Genomic DNA, 26,819 nt, shown 5'->3' on the forward strand with positions numbered 1-26,819 from the left:
GGGGGGTGGGAGAGGTGTTTAATTTGTTTATTTTGCCAGTTCTTGTGATTTATTACATTCTTCACAGTATGAGTTGGATATGACTGTACTAATTATGGGTATACGCCATTGATGAAGGCTTTCTGCTGCAAAGTGTTTGGCATTCTGTTGTATTTCACTTGGCCTTGAAAGAAAGATAATTTACAGTGCAATCCTTAGACCCACTGAAAATCAATGGGCTTAGAAGGCCGACGCTCTGCTCAGGGTAGCACTCAGAGCTCTGATTCAATCCCCTCTCCCTGAGAACATCTACTTTTAAAGACAATTAAAGATGTCTAGTCAAGAATCTCCAATGTGCTTGCTAGTTGCCCTCTTAGAAGTGCTGCTTATTAGAAGACAGAAAATATACGAACACGTACTTTCCCCATATTTTCTTTATTCCTTTTGGACTTTTTTTATTTTCTGGAGATAGTGGAGACTGTGCACCTGATTCTGTTCCAGATGACAAGGGTGAAAGATCATCTGAAGTCATTGTACCGTCCATATTCTCAGAATCTCCTGTGATTTAAGAAGAAGAAGAAGAGATTGGATTTATACCCTGCCCTTCACTTGGAGTCTCAGAGCGGCTTACAAACTCCTTTCCCTTCCCATCCCCACAACAGACACCCTGTGAGGTAGGTGGGGCTGAGAGAACTCTGCCACAAACTGCTCTTTCAGGAACAGCTGTGCCAGAGCTTGTGACTGACCCAAGGTCACATCAGCAGGTGCAAGTGGAGGAGTGGGGAATCAAACCCGGTTCTCCCAGATTAGAGTCCGCACACTTAACCACTACACCAAACTGGCTCTCGTTAAAAAATGTGATTGAGATTATGTATGAAACTAAAGTACCAAACCCATACAAAAGGTGCCACTTCACAGTAAGTAAGCCCTGATGAAGCCTAAAGTAATCTGAGATTTAATCAAATTACACCATGCTGCAGAACATTCTCGAATTCAAGGCTCACGCATCCTCTCAAATTTATACACTGAGTTATCTCACAAATTCATATATTGGGTTTCCATTAACAGCTATGGAAAATCTCATCATAATGTACCCAAAACATACCACACTGGGAGAAGCCAGGTGGAGGAAAAGAAGATATCCCAAGCTCTGTAACCATACTGCGCAATGGTCAGATTGTTCTTGAAGAATTAAAAGAGGGAATTAGATAAGCATATGGAGCACAGCTCCATCGGTGGCTATTAGACACAAGGTATAGATAGGGACTCTGGGGAAAGTGATGCACTGTATCCTTGGTGCTTGGGGGGGGGGCAGTGGGAGGGCTTCTAGTGTCCTGGCCCCACTGCTGGACCTCCTGATGGCACCTGGTATTTTTGGCCACTGTGTGACACAGAGTGTTGGACTGGATGGGCCATTGGCCTGATCCAACATTGGCTTCTCTTATGTTCTTAAAAGGCAAATGCCTGAATATAATAAGTAGTTCAATGAGATCAGAGATGGGTTTTTAATTTTGCCCAACCATCACACACTTGCAGTTCCATTCTAAACAGGTCTACTCAGACTCCTACTCAGGCCTATTCAAGGGGATGTATACCTGGGACAGTGGTTATAGAAGGTCCAGGATTCCCTACAGATTAATTGAGAGAGCAACATCGAGTCTGTCTAAATTTCACTGCACTAAGAGCAAAGTACCTTTGCCTTCAAGGGTCACAAATTAAATTTAGGCAACATATTTGCAGTTAGCATGTTCAACTCAGAATTTAAAACACACACACACACACACAAACCCCAAATTTCTAGTTCATGTAGACACTTTGCACTGACTGGGTATACGGTACCTAATACTGGTGCACTGACACTCCTGATGCGATCTTCAATCATTCCAAGAAGCAGAAAGCCATATGAAGAAGCAAAGGCGATGGGAAATTCAAGCAAAACAAAGTTATAGAGAAAGCAAAGAAAATGAACAGCCAAAGGCAGGAAATAAAAAATTGACAGGAAGCAAAGTAAGTGAAAGTGAGGACTCGGGTCAGGGTGTTAACTGGAGATCAAAACCATTTCAGTTGGAACGGTACATTTCTAAAGGACTTTCCATGCCTTATTATTGTGCAAATGTAATTCAATTTCTGTTCAACACATCCCAAGCACACACCTACACTAGACAGAAAACCAAAACAAAACAAAGACTCTCCTGTTTCTCAGTAGAATGCAAAACAGTCTTCCCAGGAAAAAGCAGCTGTTCTTCAAGTGCCTGGTCAGTTTCACCGCTCAAGCAGCCTTCTTATTTATAATGAGAGGTCAGAGAACCTCTCTTTTCTCAGGAAAGTCCATGGCATTTGGAAAGTATTCTTTCTTAAAAGCTGGACCATCCTCTTTCCCCACCTGCCATGCCTCAGTCTCAATCCAAATCAGAGGTCCATGTGCTTGGAAAACAAGCCCCCTCCCCTGACTCGTGGGCACTCAATGAAACTTGTGGTAAAAGGTAAAGGTTCCCTTGCTCGAAAGCCAGTCGAGTCCGACTCGAGGGTTGCGGTGCTCATCTCCGTTTCAAAGCCGAAGAGCCAGCGCTGTCCGAAGACGTTTCCGTGGTCATGTGGCCGGCATGACTAAACGCCAAGGCGCACGGAACGCTGTTACCTTCCCACCGAAGTGGTACCTATTTATCTATTTGTAATTTCTTGCTTTCGAACTGCTAGGTTGGCAGGAGCTGGAACTAGAGATGGGAGCTCACTCCATCATGTGGCACACTCGGGTCTCAAACTGCTGAACTACTGACCTTCCACAGCCTGCAGTTCAGCGTCTTAACCACTTGAGCCACCGCAGCTCCTTGAAAGTTGTGGGCACTCAATGAAATTGCTGAGCGGGCGGGTTAGAACGGATAAAAGGAAGTACTTCTTCACCCAAAGAGTGATTAACACTTGGAATTCACTGCCACAGGAAGTGGTGGCGGCTACAAACATGGATGGCTTCAAAAGGGAACTAGATAAGCATATGGAGCAGAGGTCCATCAGTGGCTATTAGCCACAAGGTATAGATAGGGGCTCTGGGGCAAGTGATGCTCTGTCTTCTTGGTGCTTGGGGGGGGGGGGTCAACAGTGGGAGGGCTTCTAATGTCCTGGCCCCACTGGTGGACCTCCTGATGGCACCTGTTATTTCTGGCCACTGTGTGACACAGAGTGTTGGACTGGATGGGCCTTTGGCCTGATCCAACATTGGCGTCTCTTATGTTCTTATGACTGTCAAAGTCATGTTGTAGGATGGGAACCCAGTCACCACACTGTATCTTCTCTTCTTCTCTCTCTCTGCCTCCTCATGAGGTGGCAACACAGCCTGGAACTGGTTAAAGATCGATTCATGAATGCCACCTGGGGATTGTTTTTAAGAATGTAATGATGTATTTATTATATTTTTAATAATGTTTATGATGTATTTCATTTTATTGTTGCTCATTGTCCAGAGCCCTGTGTACTAAGGGATAAAAAGGTAAAGGTAAAGGTTTCCCTTGCTCGAAAGCCAGTCGAATCTGACTCTAGGGTTGCGGTGGTCATCTCCGTTTCAAAGCCGAAGAGCCAGCGCTGTCCAAAGACATTTCCATGGTCATGTGGCCGGCATGACTAGACACCAAGGCGCACGGAACACTGTTACCTGCCCACTGAAGTGGTACCTATTTATCTACTTGCAATTTCTTGCTTTCCAACTGCTAGGTTGGCAGGAGCTGGAACTAGAGACGGGAGCTCATTCCGTCATGAGGCACACCCGGGTCTCGAACTGCTGAACTACTGAACTACTGCAAAGCAGATCATAACCGGTGGGCTGGACAATAAGGGAGGAGGAGGTGGTCCTTTAAGTAATGCACAAGGTAAAGGTTCCCTTGCTCGAAAGCCAGTCGAATCCGAATCTAGGGATGCGGTGCTCATCTCCGTTTCCAAGCCGAAGAGCCAGCGCTGTCCAAAGACATTTCCATGGTCATGTGGCCGGCATGACTAGACACCAAGGCGCACGGAACGCTGTTACCTTCCCACCGAAGTGGTACCTATTTATCTACTTGCAATTTCTTGCTTTCGAACGGCGTACTTTGGGCCAAAAACTCCATGTTTGCAGAAATCTATGCCCTATAGTAGTAATGGCTCACTGTATACACAGAGAATCAGCTGCCATGTCTGAGGAATTAAGAAACCCAGCTTCCCGCTTTCTAGTTCTCACTGACATAGCTACTAAGTAAGACTCCCTTTTACTTCTCCACGGGCACATCATAGCCTATACTATAAAAATAACTGCAGGCTGAGTGTCATACAATGACAAGGCATGTTATTTACACATGGCGACTTCATTCTTCTCCCTGAAATACATACTGAGGCTCTGTATGCTGTTGTCCTCGTTGCCATTCATGCGGCATGCCTCTGGGGAAGCAGGCGTACTGTCACCGTTGTGTGCAGGGCGAAGAAGCTTCCCGGGCAAAGTCTGGTACTTGCTGCTTTTCACATGTGATTTGTTCTCCTTTCAAACAACAACAAATCTTAACATTACATTTAAAGCCTGCTGCATTCATTTCAAATAGAACGCTTTCCCATGTATGAACTTGATACTCTGTGGTGGTGCTGAGCTTTGGGGGATAAGCTTCCCATCCTTTCCCCTCCACTTTACATATTAAGATTCCCAAGGAGATGGACAACTTTTCAAATTCAAATCAAGCCTTTCTGGCTGTTTGGGAAACTGGGAAGAGGACGAGGAGGAAGCACGCAAGTCCAAGGTGACCCCCCCCCAGGCTAATTTAAGGAACACCTTGTACCAGAGTTTGTGATTATATCTGCTTACTAGAGATGTGAAGGCCCGGAAAAAAAACAGAAAAATTGGGGAAAGAACCCGTTTTTTCATGAAGCCTTTTAATTTTTTTCTGAAACATTGGAAAAATTGAAAAAAGAAAAAAAATGATTATGGAACATTTTATTTTAACATGATGAATAAAATATTTTAAGACAAGGTGTTCAAATATTTTCCAAATCATTTCTAAAAAATATGTATGGTGTCAGATTGATCTAATTTCTGTGCACAGAGGACAGGCAAGTCCTAGGTTACAAACTGAACTCTCCAATGCAAGAACAAGATGCATTTCTTCCTTTAGGAGGTGCTGTTGTCACAAGAAAAGAAAAAGGTTTCAGTTTTGTTTTTGCATGTGGGTGGGTATTCTGTTTGTAATAATTGTTTGGATACACTATATCTTTAATATGCTAGTTGTGATAATTTTATGCCAAGTAAAAATGTCCATAGTCATATTTTATGTTCCTAAAGTGACAGAATGACTTTCGATATAGAAAAAACAAAATAAATGCCGATGTAGCATTTTTTTCAATTTTCCCGAAAATTTCCGTTTCCCCCCGAAAAAAAATGATTTTTTCCCCGAGCTTCAAAATTTCCAGAAATTTTACATCTCTACTGCTTACACCTACTTTTGAGTCATTGATAAGATTTTGAATGAAACAAGAATCTGTTGCATCTGGAATTATACACGTGGCTAGGTTGGCCCTTGCTCTGGTTACCTGGAGCAGTGTATACCAGTGCACCTGCTCTCTACGTGTGTCACGCGGTGCTCCATGTACTTGGGAGACAGAGGGGAAATGAATGATTCTGCCATGTTAACTGGTGGCTAGGCCATATGATATTTAGCTAAACATAAGCACGCTAAATATCAACTTCCCCTTCTTTGCTAATCTTGGGAAGCTTTCTTTAAAGTATCAAGATAAACGTCTTACGGAAAAGCCACAAGTGAAATCTTAACTAATTTGCCCAGCACACTGCTTTATCGATTTTCAGAAAGAGAGGCACTCCAGGGAAACATAAAAATAACCACACTTATTAAATAATAATGATTTCAGTTAAACGGAGTTAAACAGTTAATATACCTCTTGTTCTACATCACGTTCTACTGGCTTCTCCTCTACATGCTATGCAGTTGTGGGAAGGGTAATTACAAAAGGGGAGGGAAAGAAAATAACAAACAAATGTTAGTGCAAACAAAAGTAACATTTTAGTCATATTTCTAGTGAACCTCTGTGAGGACACTAAAAGGTTTATTTTCTCCTCAACATACAGCATCATGCCAACACTAATTATTGATGTGTACACCACATCTTCTACAAATACAGGCCAAATCCAGCCTCTACGGAAGTCTATGTAATTGGTGTCTTCTACTGGATCCAAACGAGTACACTGTAATTCAGGGATATAAATCAGATGTTTAACGACTCACTGAAATAATTACAAAGCCACAAGAATCAAACTGAACAACACTAAGTTATTCATGTTAGCCAACATGTTCATACTCAAGGCGTGTCCCATCTGCTGGACATGGATGTGCAAGAGTATAATGTGCTTAAGATCTGATATAGTCATCCCCACCCCTAACCCCAAATATGAGGGTTAAAGTACATGTGCTCTTTGGCCTATTTCTATTAGACTCCATGTATGTGCCATTTTGACGTTAGGACCAGCAAGTGGAGATGTTGCATTACTGCTGTCTCCCCATCATAAAATATACCCTCTTTTCAAAATGGAATCGGATAGGCTACTTTATTCAACAAACTATTGAAAATTCTGCAACACCACTGGGCTACAGAGAGAGTTACAACAGGAGAATAGCATTCACAGTTTTTACCTTCAAAGAAACTCTTTCCACATTGAGACCAACGCCAAATGGGGCATGATCTCGTTGAACGGATCTTTATCTTTCCTCTCCTAATTCAAGTATAACTGAGTTGTCGGCACAGAACCCTGAAAATGCCATGAAGGATCACATCCTAGGGTGCAGTCAGTTAATGTGCCGCACTGGCAAGGTCTACTAAACATAAATGACCTAAACCAACTCTATGCATTGCAGAGCAAGACTGGAAGTGATGGGCTAGTTGTGTTTCAAGGAACTTGTCTACCATTACCAACCTCCTCACTGAGGAGCGCCTGATAGCGTTCCATAATACACATGGGATTCAGACTGGGCACATTCAGTCACAATACTGATAGATAAGCACCTATGCACCATAGATTTTGACCAACGAGTGCCAAATATATTGTTTTGTCTAAAGTTACAAACTATTACAGACTCGAACGAAGTTTTTTGGTTCCTACCCTGGCCCCACTTGTTCCTCTAATGAATGTGCTTAAATTTAAGCTGTATTAACACTGCTGCTGAACTCAGTTGTTGCCTTATATACAGCAATGCTCAGCTTTATATCATTCTCAATGGTCAGCTCAAAGTGCATGGTTTGCTACTAAGCTGCCACCAGTTTCCTCATCAGACAGAAACATACTCTAAATACCGCATAAGAGTATATAGAAAAGGGAGAAAATAAACCTAAACAAAATTAAATTAGTCCTTCATTAATTTGCCATATACAACATCAACAGTGCCTCAAAACATATTGCAAGCATAAAATCAAAAGCTGAGAGAAACATGCTGGAGAAACAGTGTAAGAAATTCTGGGATTAGGCATACAGCCTCTGGGGGTATCATCATACTGATCTATCACATTTCCAACTGAGTTTGCTACCAATGTAACATCAGAGACACACAAATGTTAATCAAGTTTCTGTTAGAAGAGTCTCTGTATAATGTCTGAATACATGTTATTTGATTAACTTCTGATGAAAATGCATTCAGGGCTCTTTTTGTAGCAGGTACTCATTTGCATATTAAGTGACACACCCGTAATGTAGCCAATCCTCAAGAGTTTACAGTAGCTCCTGTAAGAAGAGCTCTGTAAGCTCTTGGAGGATTGGCTACATTAGGGGTGTGTGGTCTAATATACAAAGGAGTTCCTGCTACAAAAAGAGCCCATTCAGCTTCTGCAGACTAATTCTGGATCTCAAAGCATGGGAATATATCAGTCTTCTATTTGCTGGGCACAGTACACACTGAAACGTACAACACACACAATTAGTATGCAAAAGCTAAGATGTTTCAAGCCAACCTTTTCCAAAGAGTCACTTTGCAAGTCTTCTAGACTACTTGATATTTTTTTCTGAAAGACCCTTGAAAAGATAAGAGGACGAATGATATAAAACACATGTGAAAGTTTAAGTCACAAAAATGATATTTAAACAGAGGTAGTGTGATATAAAGCTTGACCAGTGCAGTCTCTAGTTCTCTACCCGGCAGACTTAACCCAAGTAACTTCTGAATATATTTTCAGTGCCCATGACAGAAACAGAAAAAGAACAGTCACTTTTTTTTATTCCCAGGGATAGGGGAAGAAGGAGGTTCAGAAAAAGACAACGGAAATTATTTACAGGTGTCAACACAATCTTGCCGGGCTCATTCATTCATAAGGTTACAGGGGACAATTGATTTATTATTAGATTTATACCCCGCCCTCCCAGCCAATTTAGGAGTACAGGGAGCAGTTAGCAGTCAAGTTTCTATCCTTGAGGTGATAACTGGCCTTCCCTTAACCCTAGGACTCACACACTGTAAACCTGACCTCTAGCAAAGGCTATGAGCAATGATGGGGGAGCACTGATTGAGGGGAGAAGCTGTGGCAGGGTGAAGCTGAGAGCTGCACTGGGGCTGCTGCAGTTCGTGGCCAGAGTGGGGAGCTTTGGTGGCCTTTGGGATGACAGCGGGCCCAGCGGGCAATGGGTGGGAGGGGCGCAGGGCCCAGTGAGGGTTATGGCAATGGGTGGGAAGGCAGGCCCGGCAGCTCCGGAGTCAGGGAGGGGGGGAGAAGCTGTGGCAGTCCAAAGTCAGGAGCCATGCTGAGCTCGCTGGAGTTGTTGCTGATGGGGGAGACAGAGCCACAGCGCCCCAAGGATTGCAGCAACAATGGGGGGGGGGCGGGGTTATGTAAGATGGGTATCATGGGTCCCCATTTGCCTTTTACTAGCTCTCTCAGAAACTGGGGCTTTGAGACAGCTTCAGTCTCTTCCTCAAGGTAGCCTGCTTTATCACAAAAGACAGGTTAAGAGACTTCCAAAGGCTCCTGAGACAGGCTCTCTTCCAACTCCGGAGACATGGACTCTCTGTCTACACATTCACTGGTTTATCCTGCTTACATACAAGGCAAGCTCTAGGATCCCTCCAGTCTCTCTTTCTCTGAAGGTTCCACATCCTGTCTCATCTGAGCTGACAAGAATTAACAGCTTCTCTCTTATTCCTGCTCCCACCTGATTTCCAGGTATCCCAACTGGCTGCTAGCTGCTCTGCTCAAACACCAAACAAGGCTAAAAGGAACTGGTGTTTTCCAGAAAGGGGCAGGACCTCTGCCTATCTGTCACACCAACAAACTCACCTTTTTTTCAGGATTACCAACATAAAAATTGAAACTGACATTAAAAAAAAAACCAAGAAGTCACTTATAGCCCACAGTACTAAGGCCTGTTTTATATATGACACTTTGAATAAAACTTTGCTGGTCTTGACGGTGCCACTGGACTCAAACTTAGTTCTGATACCATCATGCTTAGCAGCACCTCTATGTGCGTTGGCCCATTAGTGTGAATCATGAGCAAAACAGTAACCAGCATCTTGTGCAGGGGTGTCAATGGGAGTGATTCATATTGTCTGTGTTGGCTAATTGGAATAACATTACTCAAGAGTGCACATGGCATTCTCTTACCTGTTTCGGAGTTCCAAGCTTTCCCCATTTGTAGAAAGTAGGGCATTTGAAGGAACTGGAGAGCTTCCTCTGTTGATCAGATTGGGAAGCACAAAAAGATTTTAAAGGGCAATTTTTTAGAAACCTATTTTCTTATATATTTTAGAAACATACATATCTTATATTATTTCACCCAATCTAACTATAAACTGTGGAGGAGAGAAGAATGATGTAAGCCGCCTGGGTCCCCTCTGGGGAGAAAGGCAGGATACAAAGCAAGTAAACAAACAAGCGGGTTTTGTAAAGGAAGCATTACAGTGTTTCACAAAACAGAAGGGCACAGCATGTCCTTGCCTGATTTCCAGTAATTTTTGAGGTGGAGGCAGCAACATCGGATGGGTCAATTCCCCTGGAGGTGCCTATGTAAAAGCATGCAAATGTGGGGCTTAATTATGAAAAGAAGAAGAATCTTTGTTGCAAATGTACATAAGGAACAACCAACCTACCTCAGGCTTATATAGTTCGATGGGGGTCTTACTCAGGGGGTTCCACTTTCTTAAAGTTGCCTCAAGATCATCTTCGCTGCAACCAGTCAAAGCTCTTTCTGACGTTCCTGGCAGAACAGGAAATCAGAACAACAACAATATACAAATATAAAGGATTTTCTTTTTCTTTTTTTTTAAAAAAGAATTACATTTAGATCATATTCGGCTCCATTTATAGAAGCTGCTATCAGTACTTGAAGTGTGGTAGGCTGCCATCCCGTGTCATTTCCGCTGGACCTAAAACCTTTCTGCTTTTTTTTTTTTTTTTTAAATGGGCAAAAACCATCCTAGGATGGAACAGGGTAATTTGGCTATTGTTTACCGCTGAACTTTTACAATCACTTAAAGAGCACCTGTCGCTTTAAAATCTGAGGAAGAATCTGACAGGTCCACGTCTGCCTCTCACTGTCTCATTCCCTGCCCCCCAGCCAAACACAAAGCCTGGCTTACTTGAGAGCTGGACTGCACATAACCTGATCCTTTTTATTCCCAAGAAATCCAGGGACCACACAGGCTCAATACAGTTTTAACTTTATGTTGTCAAAGGCTTTCGCGGCTGGAATTCACTAGTTGTTGTAGATTTTCCGGGCTGTATGGCCGTGGCCTTGGCATTGTAGAACCTGAAGTTTCGCCAGCAGCTGTGACTGGCATCCTCAGAGGTATAACACAGAAAGATGGAGTACTCTCTGTGTCAAGGTGAGAAGAAAAATGGTAGGCAGGTAATTTATACCTACTCAGGAAGGTGGGGTATGGCTGAGTCATTATCTTTTAGAGCCAGTTTGGTGTAGTGGTTAAGTGCGTGGACTCTAATCTGGGGGAACCGGGTTTGATTCCCCACTCCTCCACTTGCACCTGGCTGGATGACCTTGGGCAAGCCGTAGTTCTGATAAGAGCTGTTCTTGAAAAAGAGCAGTTTCTGTCAAGAGCTCTCTCAGCCCCACCTACCTCACAGGGTGTCTGTTGTGGGGAGGGTAAGGGAAAGGTGTTTGTAAGCCGCTCTGAGACACCTTTGGGTAGTGAAGGGCGGGGTTTATAAATCCAATCTCTTCTTCTCTTCTTCTTGTAGGAGTTTCCCAGTCTGTGACATGCTAATGGAGGAGCTTTCCTGAGGAGAAGTAGGGTTGCCAGTCCATATACCCTGCCTGTTGTTTCCCATTGCGGGAGTGGGAAAAAGGCTTCTGGGCTGAAAGTGTGACATCCCTTCTGGGGAAAAGCCAGAAGTGACATCACAACTCCTTAGGAATTGTCTGAAACTCTATGGTTTCTGGAGGTTCCTAGAGAGGCACGATATCACTTCCTGGGTTTCCCCAGCAGCAACATCACAGTCTCTCCATCAGCCACCCTCTGTTATGTTTTAACCTGGAAACAAAATGTCTGGGTTGTATTTTTAATAAGGTATTCTATTTCAAGCATGCAGCATCTTGCACCAAGCGGAATGTACATGATATATTATGAAAGGCGCTAACCATATATGTAAAAATGAACAATACCAACATTACTACTGGTAAAATAAGAACAATTCTTGGGAAGAGATTTCCCAAATTCTTATACAGAATTTTTGTGACAGAATTAATTATACTTAAAACATTATGCCGTTTGAAGAGGTTCTATAAAAGGCCTTCTGGGTGATATTCAACAGAGGAGCATGTGTAAAGTATTTTTTAAAACCTGAAAAATGGGTCAGCTGGACCTGCCAAGCTTCTTACAAAGTATTACAGTCTGATACTTCTGTTGATTCCGGTTTCCAAGTCAGAAACTAGATTATAAAATTGGGTGTGCATTGCAAAGACTAATCAGGAAAAGTTTAATTCTTTTCATATGCATGACTCCTCGCATCTAACACATTTCATTTTACTTCATCCAAAATGAAAGTTATTGCTTATCCTATTTTCTAGTATTTGATTCGTCATTCTGCATTGAGATAGTAATCCTAGGGGCATCCTCTGTCTCTTAATTAAAAAACAAAACCCCAAAGCACGTTCAAACCTTGTGAAAAATTAAGATTTAAGATATTATGACAGAGGTACTTTCATTTGCCTGTGTTTGTATTACTAGAAGGAATCCTAAAATACAAGATAACTGTAATGGAAAGCTATTAAAGCTTCTTTTTCTATAAAACTTGGCACTTGGGGGAGAAGCCGACGTGGCTGTCTCTATGTGATGTTCTCCTGTTCCATCTCAGATCCACAAATCAATCAGGAAATAATATAGGAAAGAAACAACAGTGGAAGATTTACTGCAGATTAAAGTTATCCAACTGATGACTGAAGCTTGCAGTCTACAATCTATCTCCAGTAACCGAAATCAAATAAAAATACTTACATTAATTAATCTATTAAATGTATGAGTATGGTAGGAAAAATTGACGAGGTTTGTTGTGCCACAGTTAACTGTATTTTATTATTCAAGATGAATGTGAGCCATAGATTAGGAAATCTTGTATTTTGGTACACACAATTTATTTTGAGAAGGGGAAGATTGATTACTGTTTCTGTAATGTCAATTTTTTTTCTCCTGGCAGCACAGTGTGTTAAACCTAAAAACTCTGATCAAGTCTAAAAGAGGTTCAGAAAAGAAAGCGATCTGGTCAACTTATTTTTCACATTGTGCTATGAAGACATAATTTTATACACATTAGCCAAAAGCTCTGTAGCTAATTAGGGTTGCTGTGGAAATCTATGGCAAGTCCTTATAAATACTACGTAACTGGAAAATATAACTACGTGGAATATAACATTGCCCAGTATCATCAGGTTCAAATATTATACTCAAAGAAATGCAGAACTGGTCACAGAACAGGAAAATCACATCCAGCTTTTTTATTTTTTTTGGTACAATCTGAAAAAAGATCAGTAATTTAGCTGGAATGTACCCTTTCCACTAGACTTGTTTAGACAAAATAGTAAAAAAAAGGTTACCACACTGGCAACACCCCATTTTTATTAAAATCTGTAACATAACAGGTGGGAACATAAGAAAAAATCCACAGGTGGAGGGATAGGAATGAGCTTCAGAAGCCAGTTCTACTTCATCCCAACCCCACGACCAGGGCTTCTTTTCTGGGGGAATGCACTGGAACAGAGTTTCGGAACTTCTTTGACAAAATTCTGTTTAAAATGTTTAAATGTTAATGAGTTTCCAGTATACCGATTGAAAACTTCATTTCCATCTTGAGACTTTCAGCGCCTCCCCCCAAAAGCCCTACCCGTGATCTGTGTTCCCTCTAAGCTGAGTTAGTGTGAGCTAGCTCACAGCTTTTTAGCCTCCGGCTCATGTATTTTTGTCTTAGCTCAGGAAGGACAGCTCCAGAGCAAACTGATTTATGCAGTAGCCAAGTCACTTGCTCACAACTTCAATGCCAGGAGCTCACCAAGTTGAATTTTTGCTCACAAGACTCCACAGCTTAGAGGAAGCATTGCCTGTGATCATGTAAATGGTAAAAGGGCCAACTCCCACTGCAGTTTAAAGGAAGCTTTGGGGAGTGGAGGGTCAAAAATCAATCTTCCCTCTAAGCTGTGGAGTCCTGTGAGCAAAAATTCTACTTTGTGAGCTACTGGCGTTAAAGTTGTGAGCGAGCAATTTGGCTACTGCATAAATCAGTTTGCTCTGCAGCCATCCTTCCTGAGCGAAAACAAAAAAAACAGTGAGCTGGAGGCTAAAAAACTGTGAGCTTGCTCCCACTAACACAGTTTAGAGGGAACACTGGTCAAAATGGGCTCAGATAAGTGAATGTCAGAGGGCTCTCTCTCTTTCTCTCTCTGGTGAAGAACCAAGCACTATTTATTAATGGAAGGCTTTACTACACAGGTCTATAGCCTCAGCCACCTCTACCAAGCCAGGAGAAAGGGAAGAAACAGTCCCATTCTCATCTTCTCTCTTGATAAAGTGATCCCCATCTCCCACCCCCAATCTTGCATCCTTAATTGGCAGGCTAGCCTCTTACAGACCTTAGAGACTGAAGCATTCCCAACGGCAAACACCTTGTCTTCTTTTCATTACACATTGTCTTATGGAAATGAATGCACTGGAATCGACTGCCCTGTCCTTGGACTTAGAACCAAGATCTCATATTTTCATTTCTTAAAAAAGTGTCATGTAACCCTGGGTAATCAAGACTACAGCTTGGACTCAGCAGAAAAGCTCCTGGAAGGAGCTGGCAGAGCAGATATTTTCCTGCTTTTCTCTTGCTACAGCACCAGGCTGCTTGGCTTGAACATCTTCTTTGAGGGTCAGGGACCCTTGTTTACAAAATGAACATAGTACAAGGGGCTACAGTGAGGAGATCCCTGATGAACATCTCTTCACCTCACTTGTCATGGCCCCTGAAAACTAGCTGAAGATAGTTGCTGTACTCGGCTTACCCGACGCCATCAAAGAAGGCCGAGGAAAAAATGCTGACCGGACCACGTCTCATCTCCGACTGAACGAAAACCCTTGTCGGCTGCAAATGTGTGTGATTTAAGATGTATATATGCTGTCCTCCCTTACTCCACAATCATTGTTAGTCCCTCGTAAAAATGAGTAACTGTAAATCGCTCAGAGCCAGCAAGCTCTGCAGGATTGTTGTTGTTGTTTAGTCGCACAGTCGAGTCCGACTCTTCGCGACCCCATGGACCAGATCACGCCAGGCCCTCCTGTCTTCCGCTGTCCTCTGAAGTTGGCTCAATTTCATGTTCGTTGCGTCGATGACACTGTCCAACCATCTCATCCTTTGCCGTCCCCGTCTTCTTTGACCTTCAATCTTTCCCAGCATCAGGGTCTTCTCCAGTGAGTGCTCCCTTCTCATTGGGTGGCCAAAGTATTTGAGCTTCATTTTCATTATCTGGCCTTCCAGGGAACAGTCAGGGTTGATTTCTTTTAGGATTGACTGATTTGATCTTCTTGCAGTCCAAGGGACTCTCAAGAGTCTTCTCCAGCACAATAGTTCAAAAGAATCTATTCTTCGGCCCTCGGCCTTCCTTATAGTCCAACTCTCGCAGCCATACATGACTACTGGGAATACCATTGCTCTGACCATGCGGACATGCAGGATTGAGCGATCAATAAATTGAAAGATTATTATTATTATTATTATTACCCTGACCGGAGGATGTTAGATTTGTCTTTAAAAGCATCACACAGCAAATAGGCATCACACCTCACATTAAGGAGCTGGCTGATAGCCCTCAGGCACAAGGGTCTCATCGAATGATCTCTGAACTTAACATGCCTGCAACCGATACTTAGCCTTTAGTGGGCTGCTTCCTTTCACGACCCACTTTTACTTGTTAAATAAAGCTATTCATTAAATAGTTCACACAATTTTTGTCATACTATCCACTAATTATACCTTGGACCGCTATCATTATCTCTTTCACCCGTCGGTACTGGCTTAGCAAAACGGTTAACTCTTCTATCCGGCGGTCCTAAAAAGAGAGAACAGAAATCAGACATCTTCTAAGAGGATCAAAAATTCAGTTATGAGATATAAAGAAGGCAACATAATAAGGTTTCTTCTCTCTTAGGCTCACTTTTGTATGGACAGTTCTTCAGTCAGAGGGAACACGAAACCTTAAGCTGGCTACTGTCTTCAGGCTTTAACTTGCCTACCCTCCAATACACATTACTAATTAATGCAATGGCTTAAGGATTTGCATAAGATTTAAAAAAATATATATATAAAGCCACACATTTGTTTTGCTGTTTCCCAAAAGCATCTTAGAATAAGTATTCAGAAAAACTGAGTATGTCTTCAGGATACTATTACGCAACTTCAATTTCACCACGGTAGTTACTAACATTTTACATTACAACTTTGAAAATGGATGGGAAAGACTCATAACAAAGTGATTGTTACTCATCATTTAAATGTAATGAGATGACAGTGCTATATGAAGTAAAACTGAAATTCCATACAGCACATACACCATCAATGGGTGTGCTCATTGGTGGAAGGATCATTAATAAGATTATCATTTGACTGTGGGGGAAACACTTCTGCAGTGGAAATCTTTGATCTGCCACTATAAATGTGTAACACAATGGCACATTTATTATGTAGAAACAATAAAGTGAAAAGGCCTAGGCAGTGGAAAGTGAGAAATAAATTTTAAAAACAAGTAAATGACAGTCAAAATACAAAACGGAGACTTTGCCATGTTAAAAATAGTTATAAAATCCTAAGTGGAGTATTACCCCTCTAAGCCCATGGACTTCAAATGGATTTAGAAGGGTGTAACTATGTTTAGGATGGCATTATAAGGCCCCTTATATCAGCTATTTAGTGCTGTTTCTTTTTCTTTGGTATATACAAGGATTCAAGAGCACCACTGAAGACAACTTGGAAACTTCAGTTAGCTCACAGCACAACACTAAGGTGTTGATTACAGTAACATATTTCGCCAGTGCTTATAGAGTTTCACTAGTTTCCTGTTGCTTTCCAGACTTAATGTGTGGTACTTTGACCTTTAAAACCTTGTCACCCAGGTACCTTAAGAATGACCAAATCCCAACATGCGCTTGCTGGTTTAACAAAGCTTGGGACCATTTCATTATGGGGAAAATTACAGACTGTATCCAACAGACAGAAATCTACCCGAGACTGACCAGTTTTATGGAGAAATGCTTCCCGTTACTGGACTATACTGCGACAAATGCCTGCCAGCCACACAACTCAACAGATCTCAAAATGATTTACTCTGAACATGAGCTCTGTCCACCCCAGCTTCCCTTATTACTTCTAGCTTGCACAACGTCTAGTCGTTGAGTTCATAACCTGATATTAAGAATCGTTACAACTGGATCATCAAAGCTTTTGTGTTAGTTGTAGATTTTCCGGGCTGAATGGCCATGGTCTTGGCATTGTAGTACCTACACCCTGTCATTAGGTTCAGCCTCCTTTTTTTATACTGAGTTTTCAAATGTGCTGTATTATCTGTAATTGTTGCTGTATTTGCTGAAACTATCTGCACTACTGTTTTATATTGTACCATTTAGGAACCTAATAAAATGTTGTTTTTTAAAGTAATTACCAAATCCAATATGAACCTCTCCAGAATTTACAATCAGATCAAAAGCTGTGCCTTGTTTCCCCTCTGTACTAGATTTAGGCTGATTCTGCATTGGCTTTTCCCTCCATTGTTTTACCAAACCCACATTGGAACAGAAAAGGTGCAGCTCAAAACCACATTCAAATACCCCAAGGTAGGCATCCCAAGTCCCCCCAGGGGGCGGGGAAACCCCCGCCCCAGAGGCCCGTTCCCTGCCGCCAGCGGATCGGGCCCTGGGGGGAACCCCACCCCGGCGTGTGCGTCACCAGGAAGTGACGTTATGATTCCGGGCACGCTGGGGGCGGGGCCACGGTCATCCGAGGGAAAACTCTATGGTTTTCCCTTGGATGGTCGTGGCCCCGCCCCCAGCGTGCCCGGCATCATAACGTCACTTCCTGGTGACGTGTGTGCGGCACACGCGCTCCAGCCGCAGACTGGGAGTCCCCCGGTAAGTAGATTTTTCAACTTGGCAACCCTACCCCGAGGCAGTGCCGTACTGACTGCAAAGTCACCCCTGAATGGCCATAAACCTATGCAGAAGATACCATGAAACCCAATGATCAGAGAAAGTGAAAGCAGCCTGCAGTGTAGAGGGTACCATAAATCCGATGATCAAAGAAAGTGACAGCAGCATGCAATGCAGGGGGGGATTTCTGTTCCAACCTGGGTTTGGTATAACAACAGAGGGAAAAGCCAATGCAAAATCGCCCTTAGTTGTAGTGCCTTGTTTATGGAACACTTTCCCTGGCCATTTGCTTGGCATGGAGGTTTTAAACAAAAATTCTGACAAATATTTTTAAATATGGCTTTACATTTGTTTTGTACTTTTATTGCTGCTGGACTATTTTGCTCTTTTGTGCTGGGGGTTTTATGCTGATCTGCTGTTTTATGGCACTTGTAGCTTATGATGATTTTAGCTTTTATTAGATTTGGGATTTTTTAATCATTTTAGCTTGAGGAATGTAAATTCTGAATGCCCTTGATAACCAGGACAGTTGTTAGAAGCCCCGGGACAATGGATAACGCAAATGGAAGTCTTGGAAAAATGACAGTAATGTAAGCCCTCCTGCAATATTCCCCAGCTACAGTAACCAGAGGACAAAAGGCCACTCGCTTACCTCCTCTATATCTGTTTTTAAAATGTCAATTTATCACTGTAGGAACTCAAGATACAGTGACTTGTAAGTGCATTCTAAAAGATTTACGTGATGCCTTCAGTCCCTCAAAGCTATCATATACACAAAGCCCTATGTGATTGCTTTTTGTTCTTTTTCCATTCCTTAGTAGAAAATATTCTTCAATGCTGTCCAGCCTTAGCATTTGCACCCAGTTACTAGAGGTCAGCTGTCTTTTAAAAAACACACTGGACACCACCTGCTGCTATGTGTCACTTCCGGCACCAGAACGTTGAGAGAGGTCAAGGCTGTCTTATGATTAGATTCTCACCATGACACTTCCTTCATAAAAAGAGGTGTGACAAGAAGATATGAGTCATGGGAAAGCTTTGGACACCAGGCATTATAGCTGAAGAAGACGAGCTACGCTCCTGCACTTGATGGACACATTATATAGTCACCATTTCTCCGGTGCTAGGCAAAGAGCAAAAAGTCTCACATGCTACCGCCTCCCTTTTTCTTTTTTTTAAAATCCTCTGGCCTGTAGCATGTGACTAAGAGAGCAATAACTGGATATTTCCAACTATATTCCACAAAAGTTTAGGAGATAGAATGGCATGTATCTAATGAGATCTGCTTGTGGGATGGATGCCACAGAATGGGAATTTCCTACTTTCCTTTCCCACTGGAAACCTGAGTCCCCTGAAATTTTGTTCCAGGAGGTTGGTGTATCGTGTTGGGAACAGCACAGGAAGCAAAGTGGGGAATCTACAGTAGGAGAAGAAAACTGGCAGACTTCCAAAGAGGGAAGGGCCCTTCTGCCTTCAGAACACAGTGAGGGGATACAAGGCAAAACAATTATAGCTAGGGTTGCCAAGTCCATCTTCCGCCCCCAGCGGGGGACTTTGGGGGCGTTCCTGGAGGGGGCGGGGCATCCCCGACGTGATGATGTCACGTTGGGGACGTCCGCTGCCCCCCCACCCGCCCGCGCGCCGGATCTCCAGAAACGGCAGTTTCCTGCACTTAAAGGAGCCGGTGTTTCCCCCTTAAGAGCAGCTGCGTTTCCCTTTTAAATGCACGAAGCTGGCATTTCCCTGCGAGCCTGATCTCAAGCGGAGATTGGGCTTGGGAGGAAACACGGGTTCCACACACTTCAAGGGAGAGAAAGAGGTGGCTGTGGGTGTTGGGGGTGGGGCTTCCCCTGCTGGCCATCTGGCCGGCGGCGGTAGAACCCCCCCCCAAAATGGGGGACCCCTGGCAAACTGGGGGGGGGGTTGGCAACCCTAATTATAGCAATATATAGCAATTTCACTTTAATTCTGTATATAATTTTAGGTAGAGAAGGTGGTATGGTTCAATGGTGGAGTATGTGCTTTGTAGGCAGGTGGTGTCAAATTCAATTCCTGGCATATATCCAGTTGAAATGCTCAGATAGTAGGTGATGTAAAAGACCTGTCGTTCAAACTCCAGAGAGCCACTGCAAGTCACACTAGAGAAAACTTGATATACCAATGGTTTGATTCAGAATGAGGCAGCTTCATTTGTATGTAGCCACTCATTCTCTTTAACTCTTTCAAAAAACCCTTACATTTTTAAACGAATGATAATCAAAATAAAGATTTTATACATTTCAGCAGTAATATTTCACAGTGTTACGTTTATGGGCTCATGAGGTGGTTCACAGACATAACTCTGCAATCCAATTAAAAAATTGAAATATAAAAGATTATGCATATAGACTGAGGAATGAAAGAGAGAGAGGCAAGAACCAGAATATACCTCCGCACCAAGGTGGCCTTTAGCAAGCTACTTTCGGCTTTAGATCTGCAACCATCTCCGTCTCCAACAGCACAGTAGGTGGCCTGGGATGAAGACACTAAATGGGCCACCCACAAGAAAGAAAAAGATTTCTGCATACCTTAGAGGAACCCCCAGGTATGCAGAATAATTTGGGAGTTCCAACTCACCCTCCCACAGAGGCAGAAGCAGGACTGCACTCGCATGGTGCCAGCACCCACAGAGGCCCATGCCCTGTGCGCAGTTGCCAGGGGCATGGAAAGAAGCAGTCTGTTTCTTTTCTCTGCAGCCCACTGCCATGTGTATGTGCCCCCACCCTGATTTCTACTCACCAAGTTCTTAAACGCTGTTTGGGGGAGGGGTGGGGAGCTTTTCAGATTAGGAGATTGTTTAGAAGGTATTACATTCAGAGCTCCTCCAGCCTTAATTGATCTTTCGCAACTGTTTACACTGCAAAGGCAGCGGCCCACTTAACGCCCGGCAGGATCTTAATGGGATCGTGGAGACGGATCTTGAGGGATGTGTGCCTCGTGGTGCCTACCCACTTGCCCCCGATTCCCATCTCACACTGAGTTATTTTAAGCTGCATGGAGAAGGCTTTGCAGTTTTAAAAGTTAATTTCCCTCAGTCCTAATTAACACCTTCCAAACATTTAAACCTGTGAAGGAGGAAATCAAGGTCAGAGGAACCTCGTCCCCCTCATTCCTCTCCCCATATAAAAGTTCATTAAAAAAAACAACAACACTAAAGGAATTGTAAGTGAAAAATAGAGCCGTTTTCCCCCTCTCCCCTGTGAGTCCTCTAACAGAGAAATGAATAGCTGATTATCATGGGCAATGATATGGGGCCACTCACAGACCATATAAGGATTTCTGCATACTTTGGGGGATCACTCATATAAGCAGAAGACACTCCCAACCAGGGCTTTTTTTGTAGAAAAAGCCCAGCAGGAACTCATTAGCATAATAGGCCACACCCAAGAGCAGAAACTCATTAGCATATTGGGCCACACCCCTGACAGCACAGCTCATTCGCATATTGTCTCAGCGCAGTTAAGCAAGGGGAGGAGATTGTTGGTTCTGAAACTGTTGGAATGGGCATAACATTTCCAAGTACTTTCCTGATCATTGCCTATACAGCCCTCCTAAACCCAATTCACACAATGACTCTATGCATCCAGGGCTTTTCTCAGCAACGTCCTTATAGGTCCTCATCTTTTGTTGATAGAAAAACTGTTTCTCCGCCATGAAAAAAGAAAACCAAGCAGAGTCTATTCTACTTGGGACTATCAATTAGTACATTTGCTCTAAATTTGATGCTTTTGACTGTAAGTTTATTGCCGAAACTAAGACCATGCATGGGTCTTCTGAGTCCTGCCATAATGAAATGTATAATTTATGAATAATTTGTTCAGAATCCTGTACGAATACAGCTTGGGAGCCTGGCTTAAGAAGGACTTGAGGCAGGAGCAAAAATATAGGAAGTCAAGAGAAGGGCTCGTGAGTTTCTTTAAGGGCTCCATAATAACAGCACTGTCAAGGCCAGGGCTATATAATCAGCTTCCTTCACACTTGGCTCCAAGCCTCCACCGTCAGTGATAACTGTACCATAGGACAACCCCCCTCCCCGAAAAGGTTGACAAAGTTTATTCAGATGCCTAGTATGTTTATCTATTTAAACTGTTCTTATGTTTTTTAAAGCTACTACATTCAGTATGCGATTTCAGTAATGAATTGCTCTGGGCACAGGGTAGGTGGGCTGTGGCTTTCTGATTCTTACAAGGGTTAGCTAACCAGCCCTCTGCACAGCCCGTCCCTTCTGGGAAACGGAGCCCCTGGCTGCTCTGAGGCTCGATACAGTTTGGAAGTCAGGCTAAAAAGCAGCAAATGTGGATTCCACAATGGACTTTTCCCACTCTGTCTTCAACCTGACATGTTCATATTATAAAAAATACAATAGAATTCCTTTTTTGAAGGTATGAAGGAAAAGGAAGAATTCCTTTGGAATCCAAGATGACTTTCAGTCACTGAATGAAACACCACCCCTTACTTTATGAGGAGAATCTTTAAATTTCTGTTTTCTCGTCCGTTTGGAACAATCCCATTATAGTAACTCAGCAAAGTCAAAACATTTTAAAAAGGCCAATTCATGTCCTGTCTACTAAATCTGTATTATAACCTGAGAGGGGCAAAAAACACCCAGGGTGAGAACAAAAGAGTCTGTGTGCCTCATTAAATTTTCACCTGTATTTAAAGTTTTATTTATAACTGAAAATGAACAAAATACACTCAGAAGTTCTGTATAGGAATACTTCTCGTTATCATTAAAAATTCAGTCTCTTTATTCGTTTTCTTACCTTTTTTTCATTTTCAGCTAATAATGATTCCATTCCCATTTTCAAACGTTGGACCTCTTGATCTAAACAAAATTTAAGAAGTTACAAGTTAAGAGCGTCCATGCTGGGTGTCTGCTAATTAAGCATACATAAGTACCTTGGTAGAATGCAATGGGGGCATTGCTTTTGCCATTCTTCCCACAATGAAAAGTCTAACTAGGATCAGTGCCAGATAGAGACTCCCCCCCCCCCCCCGGGGTTAAATCCTTCCATGTGGTGGAGGCCTCTATAAGGCAGTTTCTGTGCACTGATCATCATTTTAATTAGATGATTTCTTCACACTACTGCAGATGTCTCTTTGAATGTGTCAAAGCAACCTCCACTCAGTGACCATAATGTGTGCTCTGGCCTTAAGGCTTAAGTATGGCATGAACAACAGAAAGAGACATGACAAACAGTATTAAATAAGCCACACGGCATTTTATTGCCCTGATGTGAAAATTAAATTTTCCAAAAGTTTGAGTCATGTCCCTTGTTAAGAGAAGTAATTTGAATTATATTTAGCATCTTTAAAAAATCTAGCTACACAATCTATCACATTCTTGATCAGCCTCTGATCAAATTTAATTAAGTTTTTGTAAAACTAAAAACCTCAAATGCTTCCGAAGTACCAGTGTGATGTAAGAAAGTGATGTAAGAAATATGGACCGCTTACTCCCATATGAACCTAGCTGAACACGAAATCAGGGCTCTTTTTGTAGCAGGAACTCCTTTGCATATTAGGCGAGACACCCCTAATGTAGCCAATCCTCCAAGAGCTTACGGATATCTTCTTACAGGGGCGACTGTAAGCTCTTGGAGGATTGGCTACATTAGGGGTGTGTCGCCCAGAGGTAGATTCGGGGGGGATCGCGGGGGATCACAGTTCCCCTGGGTGAGGTGCGGGGGGCGGGGCACATGACGAAGCCCCACCCCCCACCTCCGGCTGCCCCACTTCCGGCCCCCATTCAGCCAGGAGGAGGCAGGAGAAGAGGGAGGGTAAGTTGCTTCCTCCCCGCCTCTCCCCACCCCTGCCTGCCTGGGGCCAGGGAGGGCCTTGGCGGGGCTTTCTCGCACTCCCGCCGGCCTTGCAGGTCCACCGCCAGGCCCCAGATGGATTTTGGGGGTGGAGCCTGAGTGGTGGGTTTAGATTCAGAGGAATTAGCTGTGTTAGTCTGTTGCTGCAAAATAGTCCAAGAGTTCAAAATAGCACCTTTAAGACTAACCTTTAAGATGAAGACTGAGTGGTGGGTGTGGCCTTATGACACACTTCCGGTGTGGAATGCCTCCCATTCATACGTTTAAATTGTTTTTACGTATTTATATGTAATGTTAATCTGGTTTTAGTTTTTTCATGATTTCTATTGTTGGCTGCCCTTAAGGACCCTTTGTTGGGTGGCAAGGCAGCTTAAAATGTCTTAAATAAACAAATACAATGTATCTCAGCCTAGCTTAACCTAACTCACAGGGTTAGGTAATGTGGTATAATGGCAGGAAGGCTGGACTAGGATCCGGGAGGCCCAGGTTTGGACCCCTGCTCTGAAATGGAAGCTGGCTGGGTGACCTTGGGAGAGCCCCACACACTCAGCCCAGCCTATCTCAAAGGATTACTGTAAGCATAAAATGGAGGACAGGAGAATGTTGAAAGCTGCTCTGGGCCCATTGGGTACAAAGGATAAAAATGAAATAAACAGTTATGAGCAGGGGGGGGGCGTTGTAGAAAAAGCCCAGCAGGAACTCATTAGCATAACAGGTCACACCCAACAGCAGAAACTCATTAGCATATTAGGCCACACCCCTGACAGCACAGCTCATTAGCATATTAGGCTACAACCCCATGTTGCCAGAAGTGAGGTCATCCAGCCACACCCACCTTTGGCTCCTTATTCTGTTTACCTTGTTTGTTGTCAAAACCCAGGGCCTTTTTTTGTTAGCAGGAACTCCTTTGCATGTTAGGCCACACACCTCGAATGTAGCCATTCCGAATGAGTTTCTGCTGTTGGGTGTGGCCTGTTATGCTAATGAGTTCCTGCTGGGTGCGGCCAACTCAGGAGCCAGCCGGAACTCCGTTCCTATACGTTCCTGCCCAAAAATAGCCCTGGTTATGAGTAAAAAAGAGGTGGAAAGGGGAAGAGGAAAAATGTACACCGTAAGATCCCTGAAGGAAGGTCTGAATAAAAAGCTGATTAAAAAAATCCAAATACTTTTTAAAGCAGTAACGAGGGTTACCAGGTTGGAAAAATACCTCGGGACTTTGGGCGTGGATCCAGGAGAGGGTGGTGTTTGGGGAGGGGAGGGGCCTCAGCATGGTGCAATGCCATAGAGTTCACCCCTTCCAAGCAGCCATTTTTCTCCAGGGGAGCTGATCTCTGTCTGCTGGAGAACAGTTGCAAAAGCGGGAGATCTCCAGGCCCCACTTGTAGGCTGGCGACCCTAGCAGTAACACCAACCTCATTTAAAAGTCTAATGAATGGGGCACATCTCATTTAAAATAAAATTCATGTCGTTGCCTTAAAGTAGAGAAAAGGCTTCAATTGAAGAAGCATACATATTTGGAAATATTAACAGGTATATGTATGCCTTCACTTCTCCTTCACTATCAGAGACATTGGCATATAGTGGTTAGCATATCGGTCTTGGATCTGGGAGCCCCAGGTTCAAATCCCCACTATGCCAAGGAAGCTTCCTAGGTGACTTTGGGGACTCACATAAAAGCGGCATCAATGAAGTAAAATAAATAAATAAATATTTGCCAATCACCAAATTGCACCACGGAATGCAACAGTTCCTAAAAAGTGTTTTTAGAAAGTGGGTGGGCGGGGCTAGGGGCCAGTGGAAACTTGCTTGGCTGTGCAGATGTTTTTAAAAAGCTGCTTTGCCAGCAGCTGCCAGCATGGCGCAAGGATTCCCCACTGTGTGCCTGAAGGTAAGCTGCAGCAGCCAGTTTGTGGCTGTGCCTACCAATGCTGTGTCAACACTCCAAAGGTTCCCATCCGCTCAAAAAGATTGGGTTGGCAGACGGTCTTCAATTCCAGCCAAGGCAAACCTTCTGGTCCTGACTCCGACCTCATGCCCCACTGTTCTGATCACGTCAGAGGAGGAAGAGGAGAACAAGAGTTGGTCTTTATACCTTGCTTTGCTCTACCTTAAGGAGTCTCTAAGCTTCTTACAATCTCCTTCCCTTCCACTCCCCACCACAGGCACCTTGTGAGGTAGGTGGGGCTGAGAGAGTTCTGAGACAAGTGTGACTGGCCCAAGGTCACCCAGCAGGTTTCATGAGGAGGACTGGGGAAATCAAACCCGGTTATCCAGATTAGAGTCTGCTGCTCTTACTCATGATACCGTCCTGGCTCTCAAACATGGCACCCAAGGTTGCAGACAAGTGGTTAACGTTCTGTATGTATTAAATGGATTACTCTACATGCAGGCACTGAAACAACTCAAGGGCTAATGAGTGGTTGAACTTTTGAAAGGTACACCTGACACTTTATGCATAGTCTGATTTAATCATAGCCATTGTCCAAGCAGAAGACATTCCTATATACTTTTGGCATAAACTGTACACAATCAGTTTTAAAATCAAGTAATTCAATTCACTTAAGTTTTACAAAGATGGCAACGTGACACACAAGTAAAGAATGACAGATAAGGAGTTACTACTATAAAAATGATCAGTAAAACTTGTAACAAAATAAGACAGATCATAGGAAGGAAGGAGCATTAGCATGCATTTTTTAAAACAAGCGCTAAAGTCTGGATAGCCAGTTCTTATTAATATCTAAGTAATGGAAATATACTGATGAGAATGCAAGAGTTAGTGGATTACTTGTTTCAGTGTACCACAAAGTCAGTTAATTTACAGGAGATGGCACGTACACACTTAGGAAATACAAAAACCAAATCACAAAAAACAGCAAGCGTTGTGCAAGCAACCAGACAGATTTAAAATGAAGAAAAGAACAAGACATTTGGTGCTTTTAAATCTTCTATTAGGTTTCCACTCACAATAATCAGACTTTTAAAAGAACCATGTCAAGGCTTAGGTTTTACATGTCTCCCCCCCCCCCCCCCCCAACCATTTGTTAAGTTGGTGGACTTTTCTCTTGCCAAAAATATAAATAGTTTAAATATCACCACCACACTCCGCCCCATTTTTAAAACTCTACAAAAAAAAGGATAAGAAAAAAGCAAGCAAAATATCTTTGGCATCAACTTACAAAATAGCTTTTTCCTGGACTCTATCAACCTTGACAGATTGTTTTAAAATGTTCTGTTAGTTAATTAGATTTCTGAGGGCTTAAAAAAAAATCCATCCAAGATGATAATTCCGACTGTATTTATTAAATGCTAATAGCTGTCTGTTTGCTATAGGCAGTAAAATATTCATCTGTGTGCT

At 43.0% G+C, this 26,819-nt stretch overlaps 1 protein-coding gene across 1 annotated transcript in view; it reads right to left on the bottom strand.

Moving 5' to 3' along the window:
- Window positions 1-26,819, bottom strand: part of PPFIBP2 (PTPRF interacting protein, binding protein 2 (liprin beta 2)) — a 179,234-nt gene that overhangs the window by 27,715 nt on the left and 124,700 nt on the right. The window contains exons 11-20 of the mRNA XM_015411715.1: window positions 22,406-22,467; window positions 15,439-15,514; window positions 10,071-10,177; window positions 9,919-9,983; window positions 9,586-9,654; window positions 7,942-8,002; window positions 5,881-5,922; window positions 4,333-4,477; window positions 1,819-1,851; window positions 399-537 (exon numbers count right to left, since the gene is read on the bottom strand). Of these exons, the coding sequence (XP_015267201.1) occupies window positions 399-537; window positions 1,819-1,851; window positions 4,333-4,477; window positions 5,881-5,922; window positions 7,942-8,002; window positions 9,586-9,654; window positions 9,919-9,983; window positions 10,071-10,177; window positions 15,439-15,514; window positions 22,406-22,467 (799 nt within the window). The remainder of the gene's footprint in view (window positions 1-398; window positions 538-1,818; window positions 1,852-4,332; window positions 4,478-5,880; window positions 5,923-7,941; window positions 8,003-9,585; window positions 9,655-9,918; window positions 9,984-10,070; window positions 10,178-15,438; window positions 15,515-22,405; window positions 22,468-26,819) is intronic.

The sequence above is a fragment of the Gekko japonicus genome, unplaced genomic scaffold (assembly GCF_001447785.1).
Source record: "Gekko japonicus isolate JY-2015 unplaced genomic scaffold, Gekko_japonicus_V1.1 scaffold156, whole genome shotgun sequence".
Lineage (NCBI taxonomy): Eukaryota > Metazoa > Chordata > Lepidosauria > Squamata > Gekkonidae > Gekko > Gekko japonicus.